The following is an 18,324-nucleotide window of genomic DNA, read 5'->3' as shown; positions in this document are numbered from 1 at the left end:
ACATTAAGAATACCATTTACAGATAGAAAATAGCACAGCTGTTTGTTGACCAATGATTCTAGTATTTTCGTAAGACAAGGGAGCCTGGAAATGGGTCGATAACAATCTGTAGCTCAGCTGGTAGAGCATGGCCCTTGTAACGCCAGGGTAGTGGGTTCGATCCCCGGGACCACCCATATGTATGCAAACATGACTGCAAGTTGCTTTGGATAAAAGCGTCTGCAAAATGGCATACTATTATATCCCTGCCCTTATGGAGTGGTAGAGAAGACGTTCCACACTTTTGGAATATTTCTTGATACTAAAGTTAAATAAAAAAATGTGTGTTACTGAGCCAGCAATGAGGGGCGCTGCATACTTAAGCAAAGATGGGTCCTCATGACAAGTCTTATAATGCATCACAACGGCATCATAAAGCATTATACCTGCAGCCTTTAAGTCTCCCTTGGTCCAGGTCTCCCTTGTAAAAGAGACCTCAATGGGACTTCCTGGATAAATACAAGTTAAATAAATGAAATAAAAAGTATAGTGTTACCATAAATTCTAATCCCAATAACCTGAAAGTTGTTCTTGCTATAAGAAGCAGAGCAACTGCCATCGTATCTCCATGCTCCATCTTTGGATGGCCTAGTTTTGGTGTTGGCAATGACCTTTGCCCTCCAGCCAGGTTTTAGCACACAAAGCGTTGATATAATTGGTGGAACTATCTATCAAGCAAACTGGCATCAAATAGGAAAACACTGATATATGAATACTGTCAGATGGCGCTGAAAACCATAGGCTGTTGATTTACTGTTGACTATTGACTCATTTACCATGGGCTTCGTCATAGAGAGAGATCAGACAGAGGCCATATTTTCTATCTAATAACAATACATGGAGCATGTTAGAGAAAACTGTATTAACTACAGTGGATTGCGAAAGTATTCACCCCCCTTGGCATTTTTCCTATTTTGTTGCCTTACAACCTGGAATTAAAATTGATTTTTTGGGGGGTTTGTATAATTTGATTTACACAACATGCCTACCACTTTGAAGATGCAAAATATTTTTTATTGTGAAACAAACAAGAAATAAGACAAAAAAAACAGAAAACTTGAGCGTGCATAACTATTCACCCCCCCCTCAAAGTCAATACTTTGTAGAGCCACCTTTTGCAGCAATTACAGCTGCAAGTATCTTGGGGTATGTCTCTATAAGCTTGGCACATCTAGCCACTGGGATTTTTGCCCATTCTTCAAGGCAGAACTGCTCCAGCTCCTTCAAGTTGGATGGGTTCCGCTGGTGTACAGCAATTTTTAAGTCATACCACAGATTCTCCATTGGATTGAGGTCTGGGCTTTGACTAGGCCATTCCAAGACATTTAAAGGTTTCCCCTTAAACCACTTGAGTGTTGCTTTAGCAGTATGCTTAGGGTCATTGTCTTGCTGGAAGGTGAACCTCCGTCCCAGTCTCAAATCTCTGGAAGACTGAAACAGGTTTCCCTAAAGTATTTCCCTGTATTTAGCGCCATCCATTATTCCTTCAATTCTGACCAGTTTCCCAGTCCCTGCCGATGAAAAACATGGTGTTCTCGGGGTGATGAGAGGTGTTGGGTTTGCGCCAGACATAGCGTTTTCCTTGATGGCCAAAAAGCTCAATTTTAGTCTCATCTGACCAGAGTACCTTCTTCCATATGTTTGGGGAGTCTCCCACATGGCTTTTGGCAAACACCAAACGTGTTTTCTTATTGTTTTCTTTAAGCAATGGCTTTTTTTCTGGCCACTCTTCTGTAAAGCCCAGCACTGTGGAGTGTACGGCTTAAAGTGGTCCTATGGACAGATACTCCAATCTCCGCTGTGGAGCTTTGCAGCTCCTTTAGGGTTATCTTTGGTCTCTTTGTTGCCTCTCTGATTAATGCCCTCCTTGCCTGGTCCGTGAGTTTTTGTGGGCGGTCCTCTCTTGGCAGGTTTGTTGTGGTGCCATATTCTTTCATTTTTTAAATAATGGATTTAATGGTGCTCCATGGGATGTTCAAAGTGTTGAATATTTCTTTATAACCCAACCCTGATCTGTACTTCTCCACAACTTTGTCTCTGACCTGTTTGGAGAGCTCCTTGGTCTTCATGGTGCCGCTTGCTTGGTGGTGCCCCTTGCTTAGTGGTGTTGCAGACTCTGGGGCCTTTCAGAAAAGGTGTATATATACTGAGATCATGTGCCAGATCATGTGACACTTAGATTACACACAGGTGGACATTATTTAACAAATTATGTGACTTCTGAAGGTAATTGGTTGCACCAGATCTTATTTAGGGGCTTCATAACAAAGGGGGTGAATACATATGTATGCACCACCTTTCTGTTATATATTTTTTTCATTTCACTTTACCAATTTGGACTATTTTGTGTATGTCCATTACATGAAATCCAAATAAAAATCCATTTAAATTACAGGTTGTAATGCAACAAAATAGGAAAAACGCCAAGGGCAATGAATACATTTGCAAGGCACTGTAATGTTAATGATTACATTGTATGATTATATTCTATGATAATATGAATCTAATGTGAGACATGGTGGGTTGTCGAAATATGTCAATTCATTATAATGAAGAATGTAGTGTTTTCATATGGCAGGGCATTCATGGAATCTTTCACATTCCAGTTCTTCTCAGATACTCCGTAAATGAGGCTCTGAGTTAATTTGCTGTTAACATGAGCAATGTATCTCTAATCAATGACTCTGCATTCAAATGAAGGTTATTGCATACAGTAACACCTATCCACCACACTGGAAGATGTAGGCCGCATCCCAAAATGGCACCCTATTCCCTATATACTCCAGTGCACATATATTCTACTTTTGACCGGGGCCAAATCTTAGTGTTTTCCCATGTTTCCTGCCCGTGACGATCTGACTGAAATCCCAAGCTACTTATCTTTAAAACCCTGACGACACCTCAAGGTCAACTCATGTACCAAACGTACTGCCTCACGCTAGCTGAACTCATCAAACATTAATACAAGATTGTCTATTGCCTCGCACACAACCTCCCTGCAAGGAAATTATTAATTGGTTGATTACCGCAATGTAACAGATTGATGGAATATGTGAACTAATAACCTTTTCATGTCTTTTGTGTTCAACGGGGTGTCATCAAAGGTTCATTGTGTAAAACTGCTGTTAATTTGCTCTCATAGACATTGGAGAGATGCAGGCTCAGAGCTAGTTAGGTTGATAGGTCAAGTTCAACCCTCTCCATTAGAGAGAATCATACTAATTACAGTCAGAATATATGGGTCTGGAATGCAACCCTATTTCCTATATAGTGCACTATTTTTGATCATAGAGCTCTGGTCAAAAGTAGTGCACTATACAGGGAATAGGGTGCCATTTTCAGACGTAACCTGGGTGTCATGTAACTTTTGCAGTGACAAGATTCTTTCTCTTCCCCTCTCTCTCTCTCTCTCTCTCTCTCTCTCTCTCTCTCTCTCTCTCTCTCTCTCTCTCTCTCTCTCTCTCTCTCTCTCTCTCTCTCTCTCTCTCTCTCTCTCTCTCTCTCTCTCTCTCTGCCAGTGACAGAGTTGCAGCCTTACAAGAAAAGCTCCCATCCTCTCTGATTATGGACTTAGCAGGTCAGGCTAATGTGCTGGTGGTGTTGCTCACCTGCCTGGTCCTGCTGTCCTGGGCCCAAGAGAAAGACTACACGGTGAGGGAGGAGCAGCCCGAGAATGTCCGCATCGGGAATCTGCGGAAGGACTTGGACCTTAACCTTGACCCTGACTTAAAGCTGTCTTCGCCACTGCAGTTCAAGCCCGTCTACAAAACGGGCGATGTGCCTTTGGTGAGGGTGGAGGCCAACACTGGGGAGATCTTCACCACGGCTCACCGCATCGACCGCGAGAAGCTCTGCTCGGGAGTATTCAACGAGAAGCGCTGCTTCTACGAGATCGAGGTAGCCGTTCTGCCTGACGAGATCTTCCGTCTGGTCAAGATCCGGTTCCTGATTGAGGACGTCAATGACAACGCTCCACTCTTCCAGTCCACCGTTATAAACATCTCCATCCCAGAGAACACAGCCATCAACACCCGGTACCCCGTGCCCTCTGCGTATGACCCAGATGTGGGGATCAATGGGATTCAACACTATGAACTTGTCAAGGTGAGCTCGCACACTTCTCTCTGTCAGGATCGAGTGACTGACATTAAGATCAATAAATTGTATGCTTTAGGAATTGTTTGTTTTCTTCCTTATTTGTGGGGAAAACAGTTACACAAATTATAAAAAATGTGGCATTTACCGCTTGCATAAATCATTTTAACATTCCATCAAAGACAGAGCAGTTCTATAAGTTTTAGCAACCCCTCCCCAGTCTCACCGCTGTTTACCTGCATTAGGTTGAACATATAAGGCAATGTGTTAGTAGAGCTGTTGTTTGTAGTTAGACTTTCTGGGCCACGTACCACGCTTAAATCAGAACAGAGCCTTAGGCCACCGTGGAACCACCATGCTTTCTTTGAAAAGGCTTTATGTCATTATGTGTAGCAAGTGATAAGCAAAGGTGTAGTTTCGCTGTAAACCCATAACACGGAAAATTGCAGACACAGCGTAATCCTCCAATTTTCCGGAGAAAAAGGTTAAATGTCGGGAGTATTGTAGATTATTGCCTAGAAAAGGAACGTACTATATTGTGTTAATAGGTGTCTCATGCCAAACCCCAACGTTATTTTTATAACCTAATTGATGTTCTATTAAATCGCAGCGCAATATTCTCAGTTGCCTTAATGAAGTCGGCCTGAAAAAAAAATTGTAGGATAATGTCATGCATTCTCCATTTATAGTCTACACAATACTCGAGACATAGTGGAAGAAGATGAATATTGCAGATTATCTGAGGCCTGCTTGTGAATTCAAATTCTGATTTTTTTTAAAGGGAGCTAAACCACACCATTTGCTTTGCCGATGAGGCACTAAACACACATAAAGGCAGGAACATCATTATCTTCTAACATTATCTTCTATTACAAGCATCTACATGAAATGTGGCGCAGTGGTCTAAGGCACTGCATCGCAGTGCTAGCTGTGCCACTAGAGATCCTGGATCGAATCCAGGCTCTGTCGTAGCCGGCCACGACCGGGAGACCCATGGGGCGGTGCACAATTGGTCCAGGGTAGGGGAGGGAATGGCCAGCAGGGATGTAGAGCATAGCGTTTGCAACGCCAGGGTTGTGGGTTCGATTCCCACGGGGGGGCCAGTATGAAAAATAAAAACATAATGTAAGTCGCTCTGGATAAGAGCGTCTGCTAAATGACTAAAATGTAAATGTAAAAGGTTGTTGTCTCAATCACGGTGACATGATGATGTTTTTTGGGAGTGTGAGATGATACGAGTCTATCAGGATGTCTCAGATTAAGTTTTTCTTTGTGTGAACATTAACAGTATCCTTGCTGCCCATGTCTGACTTGATTACCAATTTGCATTTTTATGAGTCATTTCTGTGCCAAGGCCTCCCCCGCTGAAAATGTCCTGAATTGTTCATGCCTGGAAAATGACCAGCCAAACGTTCTGCACATAGCAACGATGATGATCTCCAGTCATTGTCTCCTCCTCATGTATATTATAGATTTTTTACATCCTTGTTTTATTTATTCAATGTATTTATTTAGATTCATTTTATCTTTCCTATTCTTGTTTTTTTTAATATAGTTTATTTCGATTCAGTTGCATCTCATCTTCCTTGGGGAAATATTGCTGTTTCATATATATCTATCCATCCTTTTCATTCAAAATAGGTTTTCTGAAAAGCAGTCCATAAACACAGCATAGAGGTACAGTACCCATGAGGACATATATTCAAGTGAATTTCATACATGCACCGTACAGTCTTTAGTTCGATGGAGGCTTGTGCAAGCATTTCCTATAATAGCTGCTGGGTCTTTAATCCACCCCTTGGACTATCTTTGTATTTGTCCTCAGAGATTTGTCTGTGGAGCTCCACACAGAATAATAGTTTACTACCACAGTGTTCCTGTTTTGTCCCTGACATGAAGCTGAAACTGCTTCCCCCTGTGTGTCATCACAGTGTTCCTGTTTTGTCCCTGACATGAAGCTGAAACTGCTTCCCCTGTGTGTCATCACAGTGTTCCTGTTTTGTCCCTGACATGAAGCTGAAACTGCTTCCCCTGTGTGTCATCACAGTAGGCCAGTTCTGTCCCCTCAGCTGACAGACATGTAGGCTAGCTGATATCAGAAAAGGACAGATTAGATGTGACAGCCACCTAAATTCAAAGCCAGGTTTGGTCTGTCTTTTCATATAGAGGGCTAATACATAATGCCATCCCATAATAGTCTGTTTTAAATCACACATAATGTTCATTAACACTTTACTTGAAGGGGGTATAGGCCTAAATAAGGCATTCGTAACACCTTTATGAAATCAGTCATGCCACCTTAATAATGAGCGTAGCGGTATCGTTCATAACAACCTTTTAATTATGGGATTCTAAAATGGAATGTGTACCATTAGCAGCGTCATCTTGGAATGCAGCAAAGGTGTTCTAAGAACACATCCAAGGTCAGGGGAAAGTAATACCATGCATGGTCTCTGGTCAAAACGAGGGTACTATATAGGGAATAGGGTACCATTTGAGACGTTGACCGTGTGAAGCAGGTCAGGTTCAAGGTATGGAGGTATTGACTTTTGTTGTTTCGGGTTCTACCCTCCTCCAAAACGTTATTTTTCTCCAAGCATTTAAAGAGGTTTTGCACCACACTGCAGGAAACCGAATCCTTCCTATTTTGAGTCATTTTCAGTATCTCTTATCGCTTAACAACATTTGTTGTGGGCGGGTGCTGTCGGGATCACCTTGTGTAGATCAATATCTTGCTATAGGAGAGCCAGATAAACTCGTTGTTGAGAGAAAGAGGGACTCTTTATTTCAGTGGGTGGATTTGGAGCAACAACTCTTCTTTGTTTACAAATTATGTTCTGGGGATATACATCTAACTTGTTTGCCCGGCTATTAGGAGCATATGGTAGCACAATTAGGTTCTGCCGTCATAGAAAATCAGTAAAGCCTGAATACATTTATGTGTTCATTTACAGATGCCAGTTAATGCCGTAATACTGTAATAGATACAACATGTGTTGGAGCTCAAATAACTCAAATTGGCATTTCATAATTGATTAATGTTCTTCATTGGATGATGCTTGCTGTAAACAAAGCGCTCAGCTAGCTCACTGCCTGTGTTCAGCTCACTGCCTGTGTTCAGTTCACTGCCTGTGTTCAGCTCACTGCCTGTGTTCAGCTCACTGCCTGTGTTCAGCTCACTGCCTGTGTTCAGCTCACTGCCTGTGTTCAGCTCACTGCCTGTGTTCAGCTCACTGCCTGTGTTCAGCTCACTGCCTGTGTTCAGCTCACCGCCTGTCCCAGTCTCCTCTAGGTTTAATCAGGTCATCAACTTGATTCAGTCCCAGTCTCCTCTAGGTTTAATCAGGTCATCAACTTGATTCAAAGATGCATCAGATGATAATCTGAAATATTGAAAAGGTCTGCAGAGAGGGGACTTTAGTCAGCCGCCCCCAGTTTCTGCCAACACCGGCTCTAAATCATTTGTTGCTACTGAGATGGAACTTTGACTGTCGTGATTAGATGACTAACATCATTGGGCGACTAACATCATTGGGCGACTAACATCATTGGGCGACTAACATCATTGAATTACTAACATCATTGGGCGACTAACATCATTGGGCGACTAACATCATTGGACTACTAACATCATTGGACTACTAACATCATTGGGCGACTAACATCATTGGGCGACTAACATCATTGGACTACTAACATCATTGGGCGACTAACATCATTGGGCGACTAACATCATTGGACTACAACCAACATCATTGGAATATTTGTATTTGTATTTGTATTTATTATGGATCCCCATTAGTTCCTGCCAAGGCAGCAGCTACTCTTCCTGGGGTCCAGCAAAATGAAGTCAGTTCATACAATTTTAAAAACATTACAATACTTTCACAGATTTCACAACACACTGTGTGCCCTCAGGCCCCTACTCCATCACCACATACAGTGGGGAAAAAAAGTATTTAGTCAGCCACCAATTGTGCAAGTTCTCCCACTTAAAAAGATGAGAGAGGCCTGTAATTTTCATCATAGGTAGACGTCAACTATGACAGACAAAATGAGGAAAAAAAATCCAGAAAATCACATTGTAGGATTTTTAATGAATTTATTTGCAAATTATGGTGGAAAATAAGTATTTGGTCAATAACAAAAGTTTCTCAATACTTTGTTATATACCCTTTGTTGGCAATGACACAGGTCAAACGTTTTCTGTAAGTCTTCACAAGGTTTTCACACACTGTTGCTGGTATTTTGGCCCATTCCTCCATGCAGATCTCCTCTAGAGCAGTGATGTTTTGGGGCTGTCGCTGGGCAACACGGACTTTCAACTCCCTCCAAAGATTTTCTATGGGGTTGAGATCTGGAGACTCCAGGACCTTGAAATGCTTCTTACGAAGCCACTCCTTCGTTGCCGGGCGGTGTGTTTGGGATCATTGTCATGCTGAAAGACCCAGCCACGTTTCATCTTCAATGCCCTTGCTGATTGAAGGAGGTTTTCACTCAAAATCTCACGATACATGGCCCCATTCATTCTTTCCTTTACACGGATCAGTCGTCCTGGTCCCTTTGCAGAAAAACAGCCCCAAAGTATGATGTTTTCACTCCCATGCTTCACAGTAGGTATGGTGTTCTTTGGATGCAACTCAGCATTCTTTGTCCTCCAAACACGATCGAGTTGAGTTTTTACCAAAAAGTTATATTTTGGTTTCATCTGACCATATGACATTCTCCCAATCCTCTTCTGGATGCACTCTAGCAAACTTCAGACGGGCCTGGACATGTACTGGCTTAAGCAGGGGGGACACGTCTAGCACTGCAGGATTTGAGTCCCTGGCGGCGTAGTGTGTTACTGATGGTAGGCTTTGTTACTTTGGTCCCAGCTCTCTGCAGGTCATTCACTAGGTCCCCCGTGTGGTTCTGGGATTTTTGCTCACCGTTCTTGTGATCATTTTGACCCTACGGGGTGAGATCTTGCGTGGAGCCCCAGATCGAGGGAGATTATCAGTGGTCTTGTATGTCTTCCATTTCCTAATAATTGCTCCCACAGTTGATTTCTTCAAACCAAGCTGCTTACCTATTGCAGATTCAGTCTTCCCAGCCTGGTGCAGGTCTACAATTTTGTTTCTGGTGTCCTTTGACAGCTCTTTGGTCTTGGCCATAGTGGAGTTTGGAGTGTGACTGTTTGAGGTTGTGGACAGGTGTCTTTTATACTGATAACAAGTTCAAACAGGTGCCATTAATACAGGTAACGAGTGGAGGACAGAAGAGCCTCTTAAAGAAGAAGTTACAGGTCTGTGAGAGTCAGAAATCTTGCTTGTTTGTAGGTGACCAAATACTTATTTTCCACCATAATTTGCAAATAAATTCATTAAAAATCCTACAATGTGATTTTCTGGATTATTTTTTCTCATTTTGCCTGTCATAGTTGACGTGTACCTATGATGAAAATTACAGGCCTCTCTCATCTTGTTAAGTGGGAGAACTTGCACAATTGGTGGCTGACTAAATACTTTTTTTCCCCACTGTATCTACAGTACAAAAATCCATGTGTACGTGTGTGTATAGTGCGTATGTTATCGTGTGTGTGTATGCTTCACAGTCCCCGCTGTTCCATAAGGTGTTTTTTAATCTGTTTTTTTTTAAATCTAATTTTACTACTTGCATCAGTTACTTGATGTGGAATAGAGTTCCATGTAGTCGTGCCGCCCATAGTCTGTTCTGGACTTGGGGGCTGTGAAGAGACCTCTGGTGGCATGTCTTGTGGGGTGTGCATGGTGACCAAGCTGCACCAGTAGTTCAAACAGACAGCTCGGTGCACCCAACATGTCAACACCTCTCATAAACACAAGTAGTGATGAAGTCAATTTCTCCTCCACTTTGAGCCAGGAGAGATCGACATGCATTAGCATTAGCTCTCTGTGTACATCCAAGGGCCAGCCGTGCTGCCCTGTTCTGAGCCAAGGCCTTTTTATGTGGCACCTGAGCACACGACTGAACAGTAGTCCAGTTGTGACAAAACTAGGGCCTGTAGGACCTGCCTTGTTGATAATGCTGTTAAGAAGGTAGAGTAGCGCTTTATTATGGACATACTTCTCCCCATTTTAGTTACTGTTGTATCAATATGTTTTGACCATAACAGTTTACAATCCAGGGTTACTCCAAGCAGTTTAGTCACCTCAACTTGCTCAATTTCCACATTATTTATTAGAAGATTTAGTTGAGGTTTAGGGTATAGTGAATGATTTGTCCCAAATACAATGCTTTTAGTTTAAGAAATATTTAGGACTAACTTATTCCTTGCCATCCACTCTGAAACTAACTGCAACTCTTTGTGAAGTGTTGCAGTCATTTCAGTCGCTGTAGTAGCTAACATGTATAGTGTTGAGTCATCCGCATACATAGACACTCAGTCTTTACTCAAAGCCAGTGGCATGTCATTAGTAAATATTGAAACAAGTAATGGACCTAGACAGCTGCCCTGGGGAATTCCAGATTCTACCTGGATTATGTTGGAGAGGCTTCCATTAAAGAACACACTAAAGCCGCACTGAAGTCTAACAAAACAGCCCCCACAATATTTGTATCATCAATTTCTCTGAGCCAATCATCAGTCATTTGTGTAAGTGCTGTGTTTGTAGTCAATTTGTTTACTGTAAAATAGCATTGTATCTGGTCAAACACAATTTTGTCCAATAGTTTACTAAGGGTTGGTAACAGGCTGATTGGTCGGCTATTTGAGCCAGTAAAGGGGGCTTTACTATTCTTAGGTAGCAGAATGACTTGTGCTTCCCTCCAAGCCTGGGGGCACACACGTTCTAGTAGGCTTAAATTGAAAATATGGCAAAAGCATTGGACTACTAACATCGCTAATATATATATATATATATATACAGTGGGGAAAAAAAGTATTTAGTCAGCCACCAATTGTGCAAGTTCTCCCACTTAAAAAGATGAGAGAGGCCTGTAATTTTCATCATAGGTACACGTCAACTATGACAGGCAAAATGAGAAAAAATAATCCAGAAAATCACATTGTAGGATTTTTAATGAATTTATTTGCAAATGATGGTGGAAAATAAGTATTTGGTCAATAACAAAAGTTTCTCAATACTTTGTTATATACCCTTTGTTGGCAATGACACAGGTCAAACGTTTTCTGTAAATCTTCACAAGGTTTTCACACACTGTTTCTGGTATTTTGGCCCATTCCTCCATGCAGATCTCCTCTAGAGCAGTGATGTTTTGAGGCTGTCGCTGGGCAACACAGACTTTCAACTCCCTCCAAAGATTTTCTATGGGGTTGAGATCTGGAGACTGGCTAGGCCACTCCAGGACCTTGAAATGCTTCTTACGAAGCCACTCCTTCGTTGCCCGGGCGGTGTGTTTGGGATCATTGTCATGCTGAAAGACTCAGCCACATTTCATCTTCAATGCCCTTGCTGATGGAAGGAGGTTTTCACTCAAAATCTCACGATACATGGCCCCATTCATTCTTTCCTTTACACGGATCAGTCGTCCTGGTCCCTTTGCAGAAAAAACAGCCCCAAAGCATGATGTTTCCACCCCCATGCTTCACAGTAGGTATGGTGTTCTTTGGATGCAACTCAGCATTCTTTGTCCTCCAAACATGACGAGTTGAGTTTTTACCAAAAAGTAATATTTTGGTTTCATCTGACCATATGACATTCTCCCAATCCTCTTCTGGATCATCCAAATGCACTTCAGACGGGCCTGGACATGTACTGGCTTAAGCAGGGGGGACACGTCTTGCACTGCAGGATTTGAGTCCCTGGCGGCGTAGTGTGTTACTGATGGTAGGCTTTGTTACTTTGGTCCCAGCTCTCTGCAGGTCATTCACTAGGTCCCCCCGTGTGGTTCTGGGATTTTTGCTCACCGTTCTTGTGATCATTTTGACCCCAAGGGGTGAGATCTTGCGTGGAGCCCCAGATCGAGGGAGATTATCAGTGGTCTTGTATATCTTCCATTTCCTAATAATTGCTCCCATAGTTGATTTCTTCAAACAAAGCTGCTTACCTATTGCAGATTCAGTCTTCCCAGCCTGGTGCAGGTCTACAATTTTGTTTCTGGTGTCCTTTGACAGCTCTTTGGTCTTGGCCATAGTGGAGTTTGGAGTGTGACTGTTTGAGGTTGTGGACAGGTGTCTTTTATACTGATAACAAGTTCAAACAGGTGCCATTAATACAGGTAACGAGTGGAGGACAGAGGAGCCTCTTAAAGAAGAAGTTACAGGTCTGTGAGAGCCAGAAATCTTGCTTGTTTGTAGGTGACCAAATACTTATTTTCCACCATAATTTGCAAATAAATTCATAAAAAATCCTACGATGTGATTTTCTGGATTTTTTCCCCTCAATTTGTCTGTCATAGTTGACGTGTACCTATGATGAAAATTACAGGCATCTCTCATCTTTTTAAGTGGGAGAACTTGCACAATTGGTGGCTGACTAAATACTTTTTTTCCCCACTGTATATACATAGATATTTCATTCATAGATCTCTACACATACAGTATATACATATACAGTCACCTCCAAAATGATTGGCATCTTGATAAAGATGAGCAGAAAAGACTGTATAAAATCAATAATACAAAAACTTAGCTATATTTAATGCTAAAACAAAATTAGACAATGATATTATGTTATACTAATACAATTTCTCAGAGAAAGAGATTTTGTTTATTAAGCAATATATGTTTTCCTCAAAAATAAAGGTGTCAAAATTATTGGCACCCCTAAATATTCTTATAATTAAAATCAAACAAAATGGAAACTGGATTAAAATTTGACTTAAAAAAATGTATCTTAGTTTAAGAAAGTGTATTGTGGCCTTCCATGGCTTCCTGTGCCACTGGGGTATAAAACATTATGTAACATGCATGAAAATCAATTTTTCATCCATCACCATGGGTAAAGGCTACTATAAAATAAAGATAAATTATATAAAGAATTATACTAAAACGCTTTGGAGCATCTTAAATATAATTTTGGGCAAAAAGGCAAACTCAGCTCCATCATTCATTGAGTCAGATGGCTCATTCATCACAAAACCTTATATTGCCAACTACTTTAATGATTTTTTCATTGGCAAGATTAGCAAATTTAGGCATGACATGCCATCAACAAACACCGAAACATACACATCTAAGTATAACTGACCACATTTTGAAAGACAAGCATTGTAATTTTGAGTTCCGTAAAGTGAGTGTGGAAGGGTTGAAAATTATTGTTGTCTGTCAACAATGAAAAGCAACCTGGGTCTGAGGATGATAGCGGATGATATTGCCACTCTACTTGCCATCTCTTTAATACAAGCTTACAAAAAAAGTGTGTGCCCTCTGGACTGGAAGGAAGCAAAAGTCATTCCGCTACCCAAGAATAGTGAAGCACCCTTTAGTGGCTCAAATAGCCGACCAATCAGCCTGTTACCAACCCTTAGTAAACATTTGGAAAAAATGTGTGTTTGACCAGATACAATGCTATTTTACAGTAAACAAATTGACAACAGACTTTCAACACGATTATAGGGAAGGGCATTCAACATGCACGGCACTTACACAAATTACTGATGATTGGCTGAGAGAAATTGATAATGCAAATATTGTGGGAGCTGTTTTGTTACATTATTGATCACAGTATGCTGCTGGAAAAATGTATATGTTATGACTTTACACCCCCTGCTATATTGTGGATTGAGAGTTCCCTGTCTAACAGAACACAGAGGGTGTTATTTAATGGAAGCCTCTCCAACATAATCCAGGTAGAATCAGGCATTCCCCAGGGCAGCTGTCTAGGCCCCTTACTTTTTTCAATTTACTAATGACATGCCACTGGCTTTGAGTAAAGCCTGTGTGTCTATGTATGCGGATGACTCAACACTATACAAGTCAGCTACTACAGCGAGTGAAATCACTGCAACACTTAATAAAGAGCTGCAGTCAGTTTCAGAATGGGTGGCGAGGAATAAGTTAGTCCTAAATATTTTAAAAACGAAACGCATTGTATGTAAAAATCATTCACTAAACTCTAAATGTCAACTAAATCTTGTAATAAATAATGTGGATATCAAATCAAATCAAATCAAATTTTATTGGTCACATGCGCCGAATACAACAGGTGCAGACATTACAGTGAAATGCTTACTTACAGCCCTTAACCAACAGTGCATTTATTTTAAACAAAAAAGTAAGAATAAAACAACAACAAAAAAGTGTTGAGAAAAAAAAGAGCAGAAGTAAAATAAAGTGACAGTAGGGAGGCTATATATACAATAGAATAAAGTGACAGTAGGGAGGCTATATATACACAGGGGGGTACCGTTGCATAGTCAATGTGCGGGGGCACCGGCTAGTTGAGGTAGTTGAGGTAATATGTACATGTGGGTAGAGTTAAAGTGACTATGCATAAATACTTAACAGTGGAAAGTAGAAAGTTGAGGAGATTAAACTGCTTGGAGTAACCCTGGATTGTAAACTGTTACGGTCAAAACATATTGATACAACAGTAGCTAATATGAGGAGAGGTCTGTCCATAATAAAGCGCTACTCTTCCTTCTTAACAACAATATCAACATGGCAGGTCCTAGAGGCCTTAGTTTTGTCGCACCTGGACTACTGTCTAGTCGTGTCGTCAGGTGCCACAAAGAGGGACTTGGGAAAATTACTACTGAACAGGGTAACACATCTGGCCCTTGATGTACATGAAGAGCTAACATTAATAATATGCATGTCAATCTCTCATGGCTCAAAGTGGAGGAGAGATTGACTTCATCACTACTTGTATTTGTGCGAGGTCTCTTCACAGTCCCTACGTCCAAAACAGACTATGGGAGGCGCACATAAACCATGACTACATGTAACTCTATTCCACATCAAGCAACTCATGCAAGCAGTAAAATTAGACTTAAAAAACAGATACAAATGCACCTCACAGAACAGCGAGGAGTTACACACACAGGAACAAACACACACATACAAACACACATAACATACACACTATACACACACGTACACTTGGATGGTGTGTTGTAGTAGATTAGTGGCCGTAGGACACAAAGTTAATGCATTGTGAAATCTGTTGGAAAATGTATTTTAATGTTTAAAAATTGTATTATTATGAATATTGCTTCCCTAATTTTTGCTAGACCCCAGGAAGAGTAGCTGCTGCCTTGGCAGGAACTAATGGGGATCCTTAATAAACCCCAGGAAGAGTAGCTGCTGCCTTGGCAGGAACTAATGGGGATCCTTAATAAACCCCAGGAAGAGTAGCTACTGCCTTGGCAGGAACTAATGGGGATCCTTAATAAACCCCAGGAAGAGTAGCTGCTGCCTTGGCAGGAACTAAGGGGGATCCTTAAAAAAGCCCAGGAAGAGTAGCTGCTGCCTTGGCAGGAACTAATGGGGATCCTTAATAAACCCCAGGAAGAGTAGCTGCTTCCTTGGCAGGAGCTAATGGGGATCCTTCATAAACCCCAGGAAGAGAAGCTGCTGTCTTGGCAGGAGCTAATGGGGATGTCACGAACAGAAGAGGACCCAAGAGCGCAAGTTCAAATTCAGAGTTCTTTATTCAAGGTTACAGGCGGGAAAAGGAGTCCCAGGGGTGTCAGGGGTCTTTCAGGGTCCTCCTGTGGGTACCTGTGCTCCGGGGTCACCAAATGTCCGGGGGTGTCCAGTCCAAGTGCTTAGTGTGTGTGTTCCCCAGTGATGGAGCGGCGTATCGGGCTGAGGGTGGTGAAACGTCTGGGCACGCTCATCTGGTGGTCGGAGACCTGGGGGAACACACACACACAACAGCAATATGAATGGCAGGCAGAAGTACAGATCAGGGCTGGGCAAATATCGTGGTGAGAGACAGAAGGCAGAAACGAGTTACCGGAGGGGCTGAAGATCGGAGAGTAGTCGAGGTCCAGAAGGCAGGTTGGGATAGACGGGGCAGTAGAACAAGGAGGCAGTCAAGAAAGGATCGGTATCACAAACAGGAGTCAGAGCGCAGACAGGCAGGTTACTGGTCCGGGTTTGAAGACGATCTGACAGGGCTTGGCTGAAAAACAGGGCTTGATATACTGGGAGAGGTAGTGGGGAAATGCAGTTCAGCTGGCAGAGTAATTAGAACAGAGTGAGGCAAGGTGAGGATGGTGAGTGGGAAATGCAGTGCAGCTGGCCAGGTAACAAGAGCAGAGCAGGGCAGGTGGAGCTAGTTAGGCTGAGTAGAGAGAGGGAGGTGAGCAGAGTGGAAGATAATTGAATGCAATTAATGTTGCTACCAGGAGAGAGAGTGCTCATGACAGGACCCCCCCCTCAGGGACGGCCCCAGAAGTCCCAAGAACAACATCATGCCGGGAGGGTGGAGGGGGAGCAGGCGGCGGGTCAGAACTCCTCCGAGCGGTCCGAGTGAATCTCCTCATCCTCAGAAGGAGCTGGAGGGTCACGGTCGGGGAGACAGGACAGGCACTGAGACAGGAGCAGGGCGGGCCGGACGGCCAGGAACCCCTCTTGGACGGCCCCTACGGATTGCAGGCTGATCAGGATGTAGTCGGTGGAAGTCAGTGATAAGGGTCCGGTCCACTATCCTCCTGGCCGGGATCCAGGTCCTCTCCTCTGGACCATATCCCTCCCAATCAACGAGGTACTGGAGACCCCCTACCCCTTCGCCTAGAGCGGAGCAGCCGCCGGACGGTGAAGACAGGACCGCCATCTACGAGGCGCGGAGGAGGTGGCGCCGGAGCTGCAGGGACCAGGGGACTTTCATGGACCGGCTTGACCTTGGAGACGTGGAAGGTGGGGTGGACCCGCATGGAAGCGGGCAACTGAAGTCGGACCGCCCGTTGGACTGATGACTTTCTGCACAGGAAAAGGACCAATGAAGCGAGGGGCCAGCTTTCGTGATACAACCCGCGAGCGGCAGATCCCGGGCAGACAGCCGGACCTTCTGACCAACCCGGTAAGTAGGTGCTGGGGTCCTCCGTCGGTTGGCACCGACGGCGTGAGCTGGTTCCCGACTTCAGGAGCACAGTGCGAGCCTGGGCCCAAGTGCGGCGGCAGCGGCGGGCATACGCAAGAGCAGACGGACAGGTGGCATCCGCCTCCTGGCTGGCAAACAGTGGAGGTTGATACCCGTAGACACACTGAAAGGGGGGAGAGCCCGGTGGAGGAACTGGTGAGTGAATTATGGGCATATTCCACCCAGAGCAGGTGTTGAGCCCAGGCCCGGGGATTTTGGGAAGCCACACACCTCAGTGCCTTCTCCAGCTCCTGGTTCATGCTTCAGTCTGGCCGTTTGACTGCGGGTGGAATCCAGACGATAGGCTGGCGGTGGCCCCAAGGAGATGACAGAACTCCTTCCAAAAGGTTGCTGAGAATTGCGGGCCCCGGTCTGACACTATATCCTGGGGTAGGCCATGGATACGAAACACATGTTCCAGGACCACCTGGGAGGTCTCTTTAGCAGAGGGTAGTTTGGGAAGGGGCACGAAGTGGGTCATCTTACTAAAGCGGTCAACAATGGTAAGGATGACTGTGTGTCCGTCAGAGGGCGGAAGGCCCGTAACAAAGTCCAGTGAAACGTGGGACCAGGGCCTCTTGGGTATGAGTAGGGGTTGCAGCAACCCAGCAGGAGGCTGGTTGGGAGTCTTGTTTCGGTTACAAGTGGGACAAGCTCGGATGAATTCTCGGACATCCCGTCTCATCCCCGCCACCAGAACCGCTGGCCGGACCAGATGAAGGGTGCGAGTGATGCCGGGATGACAGGCCAGACGGGATTCGTGCCCCCACTGAATCACAGGTGACCTGAGATTTGCTGGAACAAACAGACGGTTGGGGGCGCTGGTGCTTGGACCTGGCTGGTCCCGAAGAGCCTCCATGACCTGCTTCTCGATCTCCCAGGTGAGGGCCGCTACGACCAAGTGGCTGGGAAGAATGGGAGCTGTCATGGCGGTGGTCTCGTCCTTCTGAAACATCCGGGAAAGAGCATCAGGTTTGATGTTGCGAGATCCCGGGCGGTAGGAGAGCGTGAAATTGAAGCGCGTAAAGAACAGAGACCACCGCTGTTGACGGGAGTTCAGCCTCCTGGCTGTTTGGATATACTCCAGGTTCTTGTGGTCTGTCCACACTACGAATGGTTCCTTTGACCCCTCTAACCAGTGCCGCCATTCTTCAAGGGCGAGCTTGACAGCCAACAG

The 18,324-nt window shown here is 43.9% G+C and overlaps 1 protein-coding gene across 2 annotated transcripts in view; it reads left to right on the top strand.

Annotated features, from left to right (window-relative positions):
* Positions 1-18,324, top strand: part of LOC121587322 (protocadherin-11 X-linked-like) — a 325,044-nt gene that overhangs the window by 8,680 nt on the left and 298,040 nt on the right. For both annotated transcript variants that reach the window (XM_041904232.2, XM_041904233.2), the window contains exon 2: positions 3,558-4,143. In XM_041904232.2, the coding sequence (XP_041760166.2) occupies positions 3,604-4,143 (540 nt within the window). In that variant the 5' untranslated portion in view covers positions 3,558-3,603. The remainder of the gene's footprint in view (positions 1-3,557; positions 4,144-18,324) is intronic.

This window comes from Coregonus clupeaformis, chromosome 29, assembly GCF_020615455.1.
Source record: "Coregonus clupeaformis isolate EN_2021a chromosome 29, ASM2061545v1, whole genome shotgun sequence".
Lineage (NCBI taxonomy): Eukaryota > Metazoa > Chordata > Actinopteri > Salmoniformes > Salmonidae > Coregonus > Coregonus clupeaformis.
Note: the sequence above shows the minus strand (reverse complement) of the source record. Positions and strands in the feature narration are given on the sequence as shown.